Here is a 14,197-nt window from a genome sequence, read left to right as displayed (position 1 = left end):
CCCCCCATGTGTAACAGCAAATTTGACCCCCAGGCCATACCTGTCCCTGGTTGTAGCAGCCAATGCCATCCCCTACTCACACATCTGTCTCCCATGTGTAACAGTGAATTTGATCCCCTCTCCACATCTGTCCCCAGGTGTAGCAGCCAATGCCATCCCCATGCATATCTGCCCCCATATTTCACAATGTAACAGTGAATGTGATTCTCTCTCCCTATCTGTCTCTGAGGTGTAACAACCAATTTCATCCCCTACCTTTATCTTTCCCCCCATGTGTAACAATTAAATAAATGTGATCCCCTCTCCTTATTTGTCCCCCCAGGTGTGGCAGCTAGGTTCGTCTGCCCCCAACTTCACCCTTGAAGGCCATGAGAAGGGGGTGAACTGTATCGACTACTACCACGGTGGAGACAAACCCTACCTGGTATCAGGCGCTGACGACAGACTGGTCAAGATATGGGACTACCAGGTCTGTGCTTTTCACTTACAACTGTACTTGATAGTGTTTATTGACTATAGGTACAATCAATGTATATGCTGTATTTTTTGTAAGCCCTGATTTTGCAAACAATCTTTTCTATAGCGTGTGTTCATTCTTGTATTCTTGAGTTTGCATCTGGATGATACATGTACATTGTTACTTCACATGTTAGAGTTATTCACTTGTGGACATCAGATTGATAAGACTCTTACACAACCAAGTGTTTTATTCATAATAGAGTCTTTTTATTCAGTGAGTGATGAAACTATTCATGGATTTTACATCTGTATGAAAATACATAATATTTATTCTTTGCTTTCATGGTCGTACGTCACATTGCAACTTTTTTACCTGGATTCAGTTGTAAATTAGGGTCAACAATTTAATCTGTTGAACCTGTACTTCGTATGAACATACATGTAATTAAAGTTGTCCTTTATTTCATGGAACTACAATTATTTACATTTGTTCACTTTTTCTACTCCTCCCCCCTCCAGAACAAGACATGTGTGCAGACCCTGGAGGGCCACGCACAGAATATCTCCTCTGTCAGCTTCCACCCGGACCTGCCTATTATCATCACGGGGTCCGAGGATGGTCAGTTTTTTTTCACATTTGTTAGAATTGCAACATGATGATCCAGTATGTCTATGAAGGTTAGACATCCAGGTGAACAATATTCATTGATCATTGCTTGACAAAGACCGGAGTTGCACAGTCGAAAATTTGAGTCGAATGTCTTGTGTTGGACATTACAGTTCAAACTTGTTTCATAATGACTTCTACCAACACAGATGAACTTTCAAGATAATATTCAACTCTACTAGTGGATAAATTACGGAGATTACTTCTGGACGTTTTTAGCATCACTAGATACATTACATGGCACCACAAAATACTAATGTATGCAATACTGTCAGAAAATAGCATTTATGAAATTATTGGAAGGACTAACTGGATACTGGATTTAAGTGCATGTAAATAATATTTTAGGTTCACGTAGTATTGTATGATGATTGTGTACATGTATGATATTGATAATAGGTACATACACGTACTAAAAGGGCAGTGTCTTTCCTTATGTAGGAACCGTGCGTATCTGGCACGCGAGCACGTACCGCCTGGAGAGCACGCTGAATTACGGACTGGAGCGGGTCTGGGCGATCGCCAACATGCGGGGGACCAACAATGTTGCACTGGGGTACGACGAGGGCAGCATCCTCATCAAGGTATGAGCAACTGAGTTGACATGTTCAGTCATGTAGGTTTTTTCATGGGATCAATTTAAAACAATCTTTGCTTTCACAAAAACTTTCTGAGGAAAAGTAGCTTTACACACAAAGATTTAGCTACTACCTACCTCAAGGAAAGGACTTTGTGATGTCAGAGTAAGTAATATATCTCCAAAGTTTATACATACTGTAAGGTCCATTCCGTGAACAAGGCTGAAGGAGTCAGTCGAAAATTTGGGGTAAGTCCCAATTCATTCCAATGTTGGAAAGAAAGCTTAGTCTGTACCAACGCAGATGAACTTTCATGCTAACCAGAATGGTTTGTTCTTGTGTTTGCAGCTTGGTCGTGAGGAGCCTGCCATGTCCATGGACACCAACGGCAAAATCATCTGGGCCAAACATTCCGAGGTACAACAGGCAAACCTCAAGGCCATCGGAGGTGGGGAGAAATTTTTCATCATAGTTTAACCTTATATTTTCTATTTTGTGTCTATTAAAAGTACTTTGTACATTATTATAACAACTGTTTTTGCTGTGATTCTTCTTCTTCTTCTCCAAATCAAAAAGGTCAATGACCTGAACCAGACAGCTGTCACCATAGTGTTAGGTTACATGTTGCAATTTTGTAGCAGGAAGGATTTAGACTCCTGGCTGACCATGCATTATACATGTATAAATATTAAATGTGTTTGAGTAAGAATTAACAGAGCAAACCATAAGCAAAGGTAAACATTATGCAGTTGCTTTGCAAATGTTACCTTTCTAGTACAATAAGATATGTTGACAGGTTATATACAAGCTCCTTGAGTGAACAATACAGACAGAGATAAATTTTCATTGTACTTGGGACCATCTCCTGCTCCAGTAATATTATCTGATATGATAATCTGGAATGATGCTATCTGGAGTTACTTAGCCTGATGAATGTTTGTGTTCCAGATACTGAGATAAAGGATGGAGAACGGCTCCCGCTGGCTATCAAAGACATGGGCAGCTGTGAAGTGTACCCTCAAACCATACAACATAACCCTAACGGCAGGTAAGTCCCTCAAATAAACAAACAAACAAACAAACATACAAACATGTAGGAACAAACTGTCCCATATAACATGTAAAACTGTGTGAAGTGTACCCTCAAACCATACAGCATAACCCTAATGGGAGGTGGGTAGAACAAACAAACAAACATGTACAAGCAAACAAACAACAAATTACAATGTACAATCCATGTACAAACTGTCCTGTGGACTGCTGTGAAGTATGATTATACAGGTCCTGGAGGACTTAAAAGTACTTTTAGGAGGAAAGAAACAGTTTAGTATTCATTCACCTTGGGAGATGACTTTGGCACTATATGAAAATTATATTTAGCACACAGGAAAACACCCAAACACAAAAAATATGTGTCTTTTCTGTAAACCCAATTATTATGTAAATGTTGCAATCAAAGTGGCTTATGTAGTTTAACACCAGATGTTAGTGGTGGCAAAGACATCACTGAGACTACTTAGCTCATGTGAAAAGTTTGCTGTTGTTGATTTGTTGTTATTTTGTTTCCAGGTTTGTTGTTGTTTGTGGCGACGGAGAGTACATCATCTACACAGCCATGGCCCTGAGGAACAAAAGCTTTGGTTCTGCACAGGAGTTTGTCTGGGCTCAAGACTCAAACGAGTAAGTCTGCTAATTATTTATTAATCAGTCCTGATCAGAGCTAGACATCCTATCTGTATCTGTATAGCTGGTATAACCGCCTTTCGGCATAACACACCAGCTTCGCAGGCACGCGGCGCGGCGGCAGCTGGCTATATTACACCAATCAACTTGTTACACCTAACCCTTGAACATCTAACTCTAGACACTGTTTAAAGCTATCTGTATATGCAGGTTAGTGCAGGTAACATATCGAAGCTGTGCAGTTTCTGTTTTGTCTGTTTGTCCTGTTTTAATGTTGATGTACCTGTACTTTCCTACAGGTATGCTGTGCGAGAAAACTCCACCACTGTTAAACTCTTCAAAAACTTCAAGGAAAAGAAGTCCTTCAAGCCTGACTTTGGAGCAGAAGGTAACGACAAGATCTAAGTTGCAGTCTTCAAAAATGTCTTGTACTTTTTTTTTTAGAAGACCAGATACCTACAAATGTAACACTAACACCTCTAGGCAACTTGAAAAAAATATCCTTGAAATTTAGCTAATAGTGAAGAATGTAGACATGATTTTAACAGCTTTGTCCCCCATTCATGATTATGATTATAGCATCATAGAAATTTCTTGCCATAAGTTGAACTTCATTGCCCCTCTTTGACACTAAGATGCCAAAGCTAGGTACTAATTTTCATCAAGTCAAGTAAGGAAATACCAAAGTGTAAAGTGCCTTCTCAAGGGCATAGAATTGGAGCCTGCCGGCCAGGCATTTGAACCCAAAGCTAAATCAAATCAACCTCCCTAGCTACCTTTTCACAAGGTTCTCTCGGTGTTAAGTGCCTTTCTTGACATATTACTGCTGTCTACCAGGAATTCGAACCCAGAACCTTTAGATTCCAAGTCGACAACCCTGACCACCAGCCCCCCTTGTTACAGGTATATTTGGAGGTTTCCTGTTGGGAGTGAAGTCTGCTAACGGTCTGGCCTTCTACGACTGGGAAAATAACGACCTGGTCCGCAGGATTGAGATCACACCCAGACATGTAAGAAAAAAAGTTCAATAACATTATTTTTATGAGTTGTTGGGAGTCTTTAGCAATAATATAGTCTTTTGTTGTTGGTTGAGATATGAAAATAACATTATTTAACCCTTATACTCTCTTTAACCTTCTCCCTGCTGCCTAACACTGTAGCCAATACAGAATAAAATGGATCTGATGTTTTCCCCAGATTTTTTGGTTCTGTACATGTAGATAGGAATGAGCCATCCTGTTTGACCTGCGCAGTTAGTCATAGTCTCTAGAGACTGACTGACATATTATTATTATTATATTAATGATGAGTTGGTAAATCATATACATGTACCTTGTTTTCTTGGTTTTAATCCATCTCATGAATCTCTGATGTTTTTTCTCAGATTTTCTGGTTGTCAAATAATGTTGAGTTGGTAAATCAGATACCAAATTTTTGTTTTCTTGGTTTCCAGCCATTTCATGAATAAAAAATCTCTCTGATGTTTCTCCTCAGATTTTCTGGTCGGAGAACGGAGAGTTGGTGTGTATCACGACAGACGAGTCTTTCTTCATCCTGAGTTACTCTGCGGAGAGAGTCTCCAACGCCATGGCAACCAGCGAAGGGGTGACGGAGGACGGCGTGGAGGATGCTTTCGATGTGAGTTGTCATCAGCTGTGGTCTGGTACTTTTTTTATTTCATCCAGTACATGAAACCTTTGCCTTGTGATTCTACGTACTTTGTTGCTTCTGCCATTGACAGTGTGATTTCTGTAGTGGTATATTTGCCAGTTTAAGAGTAGAAGTTGAAAATCTTTTAAAAGAATGCCATCATTTGAGTACAGAAACAGCTCCAGGTTTTTTTTAAAAATGTATGTTCAATGTTTCATTTAAAATGCTTTCAGTTGTACCAGCAAAGCTTGTCAAAAAATCTTAGTGAACCCAGTAACAAAGAATCTAAAAGAATAATGACAATGACAATGAAGTTTATTGTATACTCGTGCCCCAGTGGGGCTAAATGCACTACTTTAGTTACAAATAGCAATTATGTATGCTACATGTATTTGTGGATACAAATAAACTCAAACCTACTTGAAGCAGCTCATCTTTCCTGTGTCCCAACTGTGGTCGGGACTGCCATGCGAGGATAGGGCTGATTAGCCACACCAAACGCTGTCCTCGGCCACAACACCAGACCTAGAGTGCTACCATCATCTTTCGAGATGGAAGGATGCCTACTAACTTGAAGAAAATAGTTCTTGGAGGTGTGTTGATGCTTTCTTACTCCGATGTTTGTGTGTGTGCAGGTAATTGGTGAGATCCAGGAGGTGGTACGTACAGGACTCTGGGTAGGAGACTGTTTCATCTACACCAACTCTGTCAACAGACTCAACTACTACGTAGGAGGGGAGATCGTCACCATCTCACACTTAGACAGGTCAGCAGCGGCCAACAGACTGTCTTTGCTTGAAAGTTTTTCTGTGTTGGTAGAAATCATGCTGAAGCAAGGTTGAATAATTGTAAGTTCTAGCATAAAAATTGGGCGTACCCAAAATCAGCTGACCAATTTCAGTCTTAGTCAAGAAACGAGGTCTCTTAACATGACGAAAACTGAAATTGGACAGCCTCGCTTCAGATTAAATTCTACCAACACAGACAAATAAGTTTTCTTGCTACACTGCTTTTGTGCTGTTCCAAATTGCTGGTAAATTCATGCTGTTTCACTTTAGAACGATGGCTTGTACTATTTGGTTTCTTTGCCACATTTTGTGCTGTTAAAAAATGCTGTACAATTTATGTTGTTCCCCTTTAGGATGATGTACTACTAAGTCTTGGTTGTACTACTAAGTGCTGTTCCAAATTGTTGCTCAATTCCTGCTGTTCCCCTTTAAGGACGATGTACCTGCTTGGCTACATTCCCAAGGACAACCGGCTGTACCTGGGGGACAAAGAGCTGTCCGTGGTCAGCTACTCTCTGCTGCTGTCTGTGCTGGAGTACCAGACAGCTGTGATGAGGAGAGACTTTGACACAGCTGACAAGGTGCTGCCCACCATCCCCAAGGAACAGCGCACACGAGTGGCCCACTTCTTAGAGAAACAGGTTGGTAATATTTGTGGTAAGGTAAAAGGTCCCACAGACTATTTGATACCATTGTGGTGGTGGGTTTTTAATCTACTGCGTCTAGGAGTCCATCCCTCTCCTTACATTGCCTTTTACCTCCCATCTGAAGTCAGGTACCCATTTTACACCTAAGTAATTGAAAGTCACATAAAGTGTCTTTTCACAAATACAGCATCTAGTTAGGAATGTTAGGAATTATTATGTCCCATATAAATATTTCCTTACCACTTAGCCATTGACGCAACACAATTTTGTCCCCTACTAGAACTAAAACAACATGTGATAGTCGACTTCACGACATTGCTATTTCCCTGTGCAGGGTTTCAAGCCCCAGGCTCTGGTGGTGACCTGTGACCCTGAACACAAGTTTGAGTTAGCCCTGCAGCTGGGAGAACTCAACACAGCGTATGAACTGGCACAGGAGGCACAGGTAAGCAGGGCCAAGAGTTTGTATAATAACAGCACTATGGACACATAGAAATCTTTATTGACCTAATGACAAACAAGTGGAAAGAAATGGACTTAGTACATGTATAGACATGAAGAAAAGACTTGGTTGTGTAAAAAGAGTCTCTTTACTTAGTGACTTACCAACCTGATGGAACTATTCATGAAAGTGAACTGTACTGTTTCCCCCCCAGCATGAGCAGAAGTGGAAGCAGCTGGCTGAGCTGGCCACGTCGAAGTGTCAGTTCTCGCTGGCGCAGGAGTGTCTGCACCACGCGCAGGACTTCGGCGGGCTGCTGCTGCTGGCAACGTCCTCGGGAAACGCCGGGATGGTCGACAAGCTGGCGAAGAGCGCCGAGACTGCGGGAAAGAACAACGTCGCCTTCATGTCATACCTGCTACAGGGAAAGTAAGACTAGAACACTGGCATAACTGTGTGATATCAGGCCACATATGATGTACACATTAGTATATGTGATGTACAGTCTATAATTGGTTGCACAAAGTAATAGTATTCCTTAGGCCTCATCTACATTTGCCTGGATTTTTGTAAGTACATGTATTTCTTTCACCAAAATGAATCGGAAGAGAGTGTGTTCATCTGTCCTGTAAGTTACTAGTATGTAAAAGACGCAAAGCAACACTGTAAGTTTTGTTGCAGCTTTTTTTGAGAAAATTTGGTCTTTGTCAAGTAAGAATCCACCATTTGTGTCATAAAATTGGCCTTTAAGCATGTATCTTAAAATTAAGCCAGAAATAAACTATCTATTTTCTTTATTTTCAGAATTGAGGACTGCCTTGAGCTGCTGATTAAGACAGACCGTCTTCCTGAGGCAGCTTTCCTCGCACGTACATACCTGCCCAGCCAGGTCTCAAGGTAGGGTTTGGTTCTTGTGTTTCATCTTTGTAGAATTTAAAATGACAGGGAAGCTACATGTACCTGGATGCAATCTTATAAACATAATATTATATTATGTTTATAAGATTGCATCCAGGTATATATAGTCCCTGTTAGCATAATGTCTATTTTGCATTGTAGTTTGTTTGTTTCACATAACTGGTAGATTACCTATTCAGTAAGACCAGATGTAAGGTTTGAATCTCGCACACTGGGAAGGAACCCTACTCTTTTGGGGTGTCTGGTGGGATTTTTAATGTGCTCAAGATATGTCTCTCCCTAAACACGGGACCTCCGGCTTTACATCCCATCCAAGAGGAAATTCCTAACTGAAGCTATTTTCAATTGAGTCAAGTTAGGAAATAGGTGTAAGGTGCCTTTCCCAAGGACACAACACTGGGGCCTGCCAGGCAATTGAACTCGGAAAATTCAGGCCCTGTGTGAACAACCTTAACCACAAGGCCACCGTACCATAGTTGTACAGCAATGAGTCAATGACAGAAAGGCCAACCAGAAAGTAGCAGACTTGCTAGCTTACACCTCACAGTGGTGAGTACTGATGATCTTCCTGGAATGACTTGAAAATTCCATACCCACAGAGTTGTGCAGTTGTGGAAGGAAGGGCTAGCCAAGACCAACCCCAAAGCGGCTGACTCACTAGCTGACCCAACGCAGTATGAGAACCTGTTCCCTGGGCTGAGAGAGGCCTTCGACACAGAAGTGTACGTCAAGGCACAGAGACAGGAACTGAAACCAGCCGCAGCTTACCCTACCATTCCTGTACGTTTGTCTGTCAAACCTAGTTACCATCTCCTGGCCATTGTGGCTACTAAAATAAACCCCAGCATTAAGTTACTAAGAATCTTGTCTATAGTGACCACCTGTCTATTGTGATCATTTATTCTGGTCCTTTGAGTGGCCACAATAGACAGGTATGACAATGACAAGATATTTTCCCATTGATACAAGCATTAAGAATCCTGTCTATAGCAGTCACATGTCTTTTTGTGTGTGTGTCTGCATGTGTATGTGTGAATTTGTGTGTGTCTGTGTGTGTGTGTGTGTGTGTGTGTGTATATGTGTGTTAATGTGTTATGTGTGTGTGTGTGTGTCTCTGTGTGTATATCAGTGCACAAAGTACTAACCAATGAGGGAGTGAAGTCTGCCATCTCTGATTTAATTAAGGTATCCAGCTGATGTGGCTTTTCATGTGTTTCCTTCCAGATGAACTTTGAGAGAAATCTATCAGAAGAAGTCCAGCAGGCCAAAGAGTCGGGAACATTTGGACAGACAGTGAGTATTTATTCTGTGATGTACATTCCAACATACACTTCACACATGTACAGTTTAAATTGTACTGCTGCGTAAAGTAGACTGGGTCTACTTCACACTGCAGCTAGTAGGTACATAATTTATAAACTATTTGGTTGTGTACAAGGAACTTTGTAATCCATTGACAGGGGTCGAAATAACCCTCTGTGTGCAACTTGGTGCAAGTAAATTTGGTGTCGTGCAACTAATTTTTTGCCTGCTTGCACCATGGTGCAAGTTTGCTTTATCCACTGTTACTACCTGTAGAATTACCCAATAATATTAATTAATAAAGAACTGGAGTGGAAAGGAACAAAACCAGAATCCATGAAGTTTTTCTTCATTTTTTGTAAGTAACAGAAGGTTACTATCTACGTCGCTGCCAGCGGATGTTTCCCATCACTTCTGTATTTTTGGAGGGTGCAACTGTTTTTCTTCCGGTGCAAGTATTTTTCTTTTCATTTGCACCAGTGCAAGTTGGCCCCAAAATCTATTTCGACCCCTGGCATTGATGTATCAACCAGATGAAACTATCTAGAGCTGTACGACTCTTGTCTCTTATGTCTATGTTTATGTAGATACCCTTTAGGCCCCTATTCCTTGTACTGAGAACCAGTCTTTCTCTATTTTGAACAGTTTCGTGCCTGTGAATTTACCTCAGTGATATCTGTAAAGGCTATCTGAATAGTGTTACTGGTATACCAACAGATTAAGAAATTTTACAGGCTCTTCGTCTTTGTGGTAAGGTGGCCAACATCAACTTGTTGATGGTTCTGCCACACAAATGGATTTCTAGTTCCTAATGATGTTGATTTTCCTGGAGACTTTCCACGAGGGCGGTCTTGTCCCAAAGCCGCCCACACCGGATGTCCAGCCACAAATGACCTTGGCTGGAGGTGACCTTGACCTTGACCCCTTCATGGAGCCCCCCACCCCCAGCAGTGATGACCTCTCCTGGGACCATTACGAGGAAGAGGTCGATTGATGTGAATTAAAAACTAAAACTGTGCCCACCTAACGTCATTTGTCCCCCATTTCTCAAATAGATTGGTCCAAGGCATGCAGCTTTCTAATGGCATGACCAATGGCTGAAACCATTAACGGGGGGTACTACATCTCCCTCGGTGCATGAGCATTGAAATAAACACTTTGTTGAAGACATAACGAGTAGGATCCACATTGTAACATACAGGGCTCCATGTAGGCTGGCTACCTCAAACTTCAACAGTATGATTTAACAGAAGGAAACAGCCCCACCAGATTTGAGTACAATGCTCAATGATACTCAGTCAATGTTACTACCAGTATGCTGTCTGATTTGCACAGCATGAAGTTTCATATAGGACCCTGCCCCCTCCCCCCTCCATAATTGCTTTACAAGCATGAGAAAGTCTTCTCATTTCAAACAGCTGCAAACTAAATGTGGTACAACTCCCACTACTAAAGGGCCCCAAGTTTTGCTGTGTTCTAAAGTTCATTGCGTTCCATGTGTCTAACAGTTTATGTTCACCACATTGCGTTTTCAACCCCACCCTACGTTGTCCTATTTTCCATATTAAAATTTAATGTTTTGTTGCTTTGCCTGTTTTCATAACTTGATATTTTTGTATACATGTATTTTCCTTTCAGTAATGATTTTTCCTCTTTCTTGTTGTACAGTTTTTCTTTGCTTTTTTTGTTTATATTTTGACCCATTTTTGTCCCAAAGCTGATTGAAGCCGACGCGGGCTCGGCCACAGAAAAAGAACCCGAGCCAGAAATCCCACAGCAACAAACTGAGGTCGCTGCCCCAGAGGTCAGTGCCCCAGAAGTCGTTACCCCAGAGGTCGTTGACCCCAAACCTGCGGCCTCCGTCCCACAGGTCAAAGAAGACTTGCCCTGGGATGATGATGATGATGATGTTGATGATGATGGTTTCGTCTTGGAGGTTTTTACTTTTTGTGACCTTCACTAATGCTGGGTGTGGGAAGTTCAAAATCTAAAAGGGCTGTTCGTAACACATCGTACCGTAGTTTTGGCAAAACCTGTCTAGACTCTGTAGGTGAAACTTGCTGGTTTATGATCAACTCTGTTGTAGCAAAAGGATTCAAGGTTTGATATCTGGTACATTGTGTACCCAGATTTACTCACAGTATTTTAATTCAAACCCAAATTTTACAAAATGTTGAAGACATATTTACCTCGTATATTCTTTAGTTCTGTCAAAGGCAGCTGTTTCTTGTAAATTTTGACCAAAGCTTTTTTTTTTGCGGTGAAATCCCAGCAAATGCCAAAATATCAATGTAGCACTGCTCCATCCTTTTTAGTCTTCCCCTGACCCCCCTCCCCCATCAGGTGGCCGCCAGCTCTGCTTGGGTTGCATGGTGTAGGTACTGGGGGCATCAATGGCAGGGTTAGCATTGAGAAATGTGGTTTCTGTCCAGATAATTGGCTCCAACATTGGCAGGGTTAGAGGAATCAATCTCCAAGCAGATCCCTTTCGGTGGCAAGACAGTACCGGTATCCATTAGCCAGAGGAGTTTGCATGGCCATTGGATACTGTCTTGCCACCAGGAGGGATCTGCTTGGAGATTAAGAGGAATATGGGTTCTGTTGGAAAAGTTTGTTCCCACATGATGTGTAACAGTTGTTTTTCTTGTTACAGCCCGCCAGTGGAGATGCACCGCCTGAAGCAGCAGCGCCCCCTATGCAGCAGGAAACAAAGGTAGGAACTGCAGCTCAAACAAACCTTTAATGTGTTAGGCGACTGCCATAGGTTTGGTGGTGCTTCTGTGGTGTCTTGTCGGCATGAAATAGCACCTGTTCTCATAAAGCAAACCTTAAATTAAAACAACGTATGATGTCTACATTGATGTTTGTAAGTCCCTAGTCATTGACACATTTCAAGTCACAACATTGGTAATGACATGTGTTTCCATCTGCAAGAAACATGCACATGCTTTTCTTCTGTGTTGAAGGCACATTTTCTGTTCAAAAATGTGGTTTACTTTAACATCTACATGGTTTGCATTGAAGCTTTGTAAAAAAAATGTGCTGTTGCTCACTCATAATCCTTGTGTTTTTTGACTCCATGTTTCAAAATTGTTGTTCCTCAACATAATATTTCTGATTTTTAACACCATTTCTCCTAATTGCAGACCCTTGATCTCATACCCTCCTCTTGACTCCAGTCTGCTCTGTCATGAGCAAGTCTTGACCATGTGGTGTCTTTGTTCAAACCCTTTTCAACACGTTATCTAAGGCTGTTGCTCACCCAAAATCCTTCTGACTTTTAACACCATTTCTCCTAATTGTTGACCATTGAAAAGCACATTTCACCTCATATTAGTATCTTCCCCCTCATTACGAAGCTTGGCCAATGTTTATTACATTAGTGTTTGTGTAGTTCCATGATTTATAGTTGCTTCCTGTTGCCCAACTCTTCCAGGGGCCGGCCCCCACTAACCCTAGCAGGAAAGACTCTCTGGTCAGTATTTACATAGTCTTTAAACAATGTCTTGGGACATTTTCTTTATACCATGACTATGGTCGCTGGAATAAGGAAAATACCAAGACTTTTGTTTGAAAACTTGTGTTTGTAAGATGACAATCCTGTCTGTTTTTCAAATGCCCCCACATTGTTCGTCACGTGTTGAAATTCATACTGACGTGTTGGTGTTGAGTTACTTTTCCCCCATCATCATCACTTGTGAAAAGGAACATACATTAGGAAACACTAGGATCTTCATGTGTCCTTAACAGAATACAAAATCAACTATGAACACAAAATGATTGTCAATGGATAAAAAGTTATGTCCACTTCTGACTTTCTCTGATAAAAGATGTACAAAACTGTATATTGCTGAAATACATGTACAAGTTCAACATTGATTTGTATATTGAATGAGAATGTTAACATTAATGGAACATACAGCTTTTGTTCAGTTCAGTTAACGTTTGCCAATTCTACATACAGTTTTCACATCTACCGTCTCAATCCAAATGAATTGACTTTAAGTGACCACCTGCTCTCGCTCTCATTTTGATTTGCCAGTTTTTTCTTATTTTGAGTTTGCATGTTTTTATTTACATTGCATGCCATATTAGGCTGTAATTGATTCTGCTATATCCATAGTGACTTCCACATTCTTATATAGAAAATTCCCATTTGTGACCAAAGTTATAACCTACGGGGTACAATCTTGTGACCTTCGCCGACCTTGTGTTGCAGGACCTTGACCTTGACCTGGATAACCTTGAGCTGGACGAGAACATCGACACCAGCGACATCAACCTGGACGACGACTTGTTAAAGGACGATTAACTCCACATAACCCCCCCATATTGTACAGTGGTATCATCCAGATATATTCTAGTAGCAGGTAGAACTGGAGTAGTCCATTTAGATGAAGGGTGGTGAAGATGATAAGTGTAGAAATCTAAAAAAAAGTGATCAGTAAATGCAAATTGCTGGGGGGGGTGTAGCAAAACTTGCCAGTGGTGGAAATATGTACACGTACGTTCCAATATATTATGCGATAGGAATGCCTCAAAATTTGTCACGTCTAAAAAATTCTACGCATTGAGTATAAACCAAGTGCCGATATACATACACTAAACAAGAGCTAGGTCAGAAGTACACTAAGTCTATAATTATGAATATAATGATATTGAGTCTCAACCACAAGTTAAATGTATCATCATTTAATATGGACGAATGCCTAGCTTTTTTTAGGTCAGTCATGTCTATGTTTCTACATGTATGTGTCCATACAGTTTCTGTATATGGCAAAGACTTTTGTATTGTTAAGTGATGTCAACGCTACCTACATGTATTGACAAGTCCTTGCAGAAATTTTCACAGGAGCTTGTGAGAATAAAAACAACGTATGGAAAACTACTGCATGTACCAAGGAGGTTTTCTTTGCAAGTACTACCAATAGTATTGATTCTGTTTTCCTCCACCAAAAGTTGTAACTGCATCATGTTTAAAAAAGAATAAAATCATGTTTGAAAAAGAATAGACATACAGAGTAGCCCCTACCAGGCTTCAGAGCCAACTGGAAAGGGAAGAA

The 14,197-nt window shown here is 41.0% G+C and overlaps 1 protein-coding gene across 10 annotated transcripts in view; it reads left to right on the top strand.

The window, feature by feature from the left end:
* Positions 1 to 14,022, top strand: part of LOC109472621 (coatomer subunit beta'-like) — a 14,375-nt gene extending 353 nt beyond the window's left edge. Inside the window, exons 2-22 of one of the 10 annotated variants that reach the window (XM_019772435.1) lie at positions 323 to 469; positions 979 to 1,078; positions 1,568 to 1,710; positions 2,053 to 2,152; positions 2,653 to 2,752; positions 3,274 to 3,384; positions 3,687 to 3,775; positions 4,291 to 4,397; positions 4,882 to 5,025; positions 5,673 to 5,803; positions 6,259 to 6,466; positions 6,807 to 6,917; positions 7,129 to 7,343; positions 7,719 to 7,811; positions 8,432 to 8,612; positions 9,057 to 9,125; positions 9,967 to 10,119; positions 10,852 to 10,938; positions 11,788 to 11,847; positions 12,571 to 12,609; positions 13,354 to 14,022. In XM_019772435.1, coding sequence (XP_019627994.1) covers positions 323 to 469; positions 979 to 1,078; positions 1,568 to 1,710; positions 2,053 to 2,152; positions 2,653 to 2,752; positions 3,274 to 3,384; positions 3,687 to 3,775; positions 4,291 to 4,397; positions 4,882 to 5,025; positions 5,673 to 5,803; positions 6,259 to 6,466; positions 6,807 to 6,917; positions 7,129 to 7,343; positions 7,719 to 7,811; positions 8,432 to 8,612; positions 9,057 to 9,125; positions 9,967 to 10,119; positions 10,852 to 10,938; positions 11,788 to 11,847; positions 12,571 to 12,609; positions 13,354 to 13,446 — 2,481 coding nt within the window. In that variant the 3' untranslated portion in view covers positions 13,447 to 14,022. Of the gene's footprint in view, positions 1 to 322; positions 470 to 978; positions 1,079 to 1,567; positions 1,711 to 2,052; positions 2,153 to 2,652; positions 2,753 to 3,273; positions 3,385 to 3,686; positions 3,776 to 4,290; positions 4,398 to 4,881; positions 5,026 to 5,672; positions 5,804 to 6,258; positions 6,467 to 6,806; positions 6,918 to 7,128; positions 7,344 to 7,718; positions 7,812 to 8,431; positions 8,613 to 9,056; positions 9,126 to 9,966; positions 10,120 to 10,851; positions 11,071 to 11,787; positions 11,848 to 12,570; positions 12,610 to 13,353 lie in introns of all 10 variants that reach the window. The other 9 variants (XM_019772432.1, XM_019772439.1, XM_019772436.1 and 6 more) reach the window with 9 other exon arrangements.
* The last annotated feature ends 175 nt before the right edge of the window (positions 14,023 to 14,197 follow it).

Source organism: Branchiostoma belcheri, unplaced genomic scaffold (genome assembly GCF_001625305.1).
Source record: "Branchiostoma belcheri isolate BF01 breed outbred unplaced genomic scaffold, Haploidv18h27 scaffold28, whole genome shotgun sequence".
Classification (NCBI taxonomy): Eukaryota; Metazoa; Chordata; class Leptocardii; order Amphioxiformes; family Branchiostomatidae; genus Branchiostoma; species Branchiostoma belcheri.
Note: the sequence above shows the minus strand (reverse complement) of the source record. Positions and strands in the feature narration are given on the sequence as shown.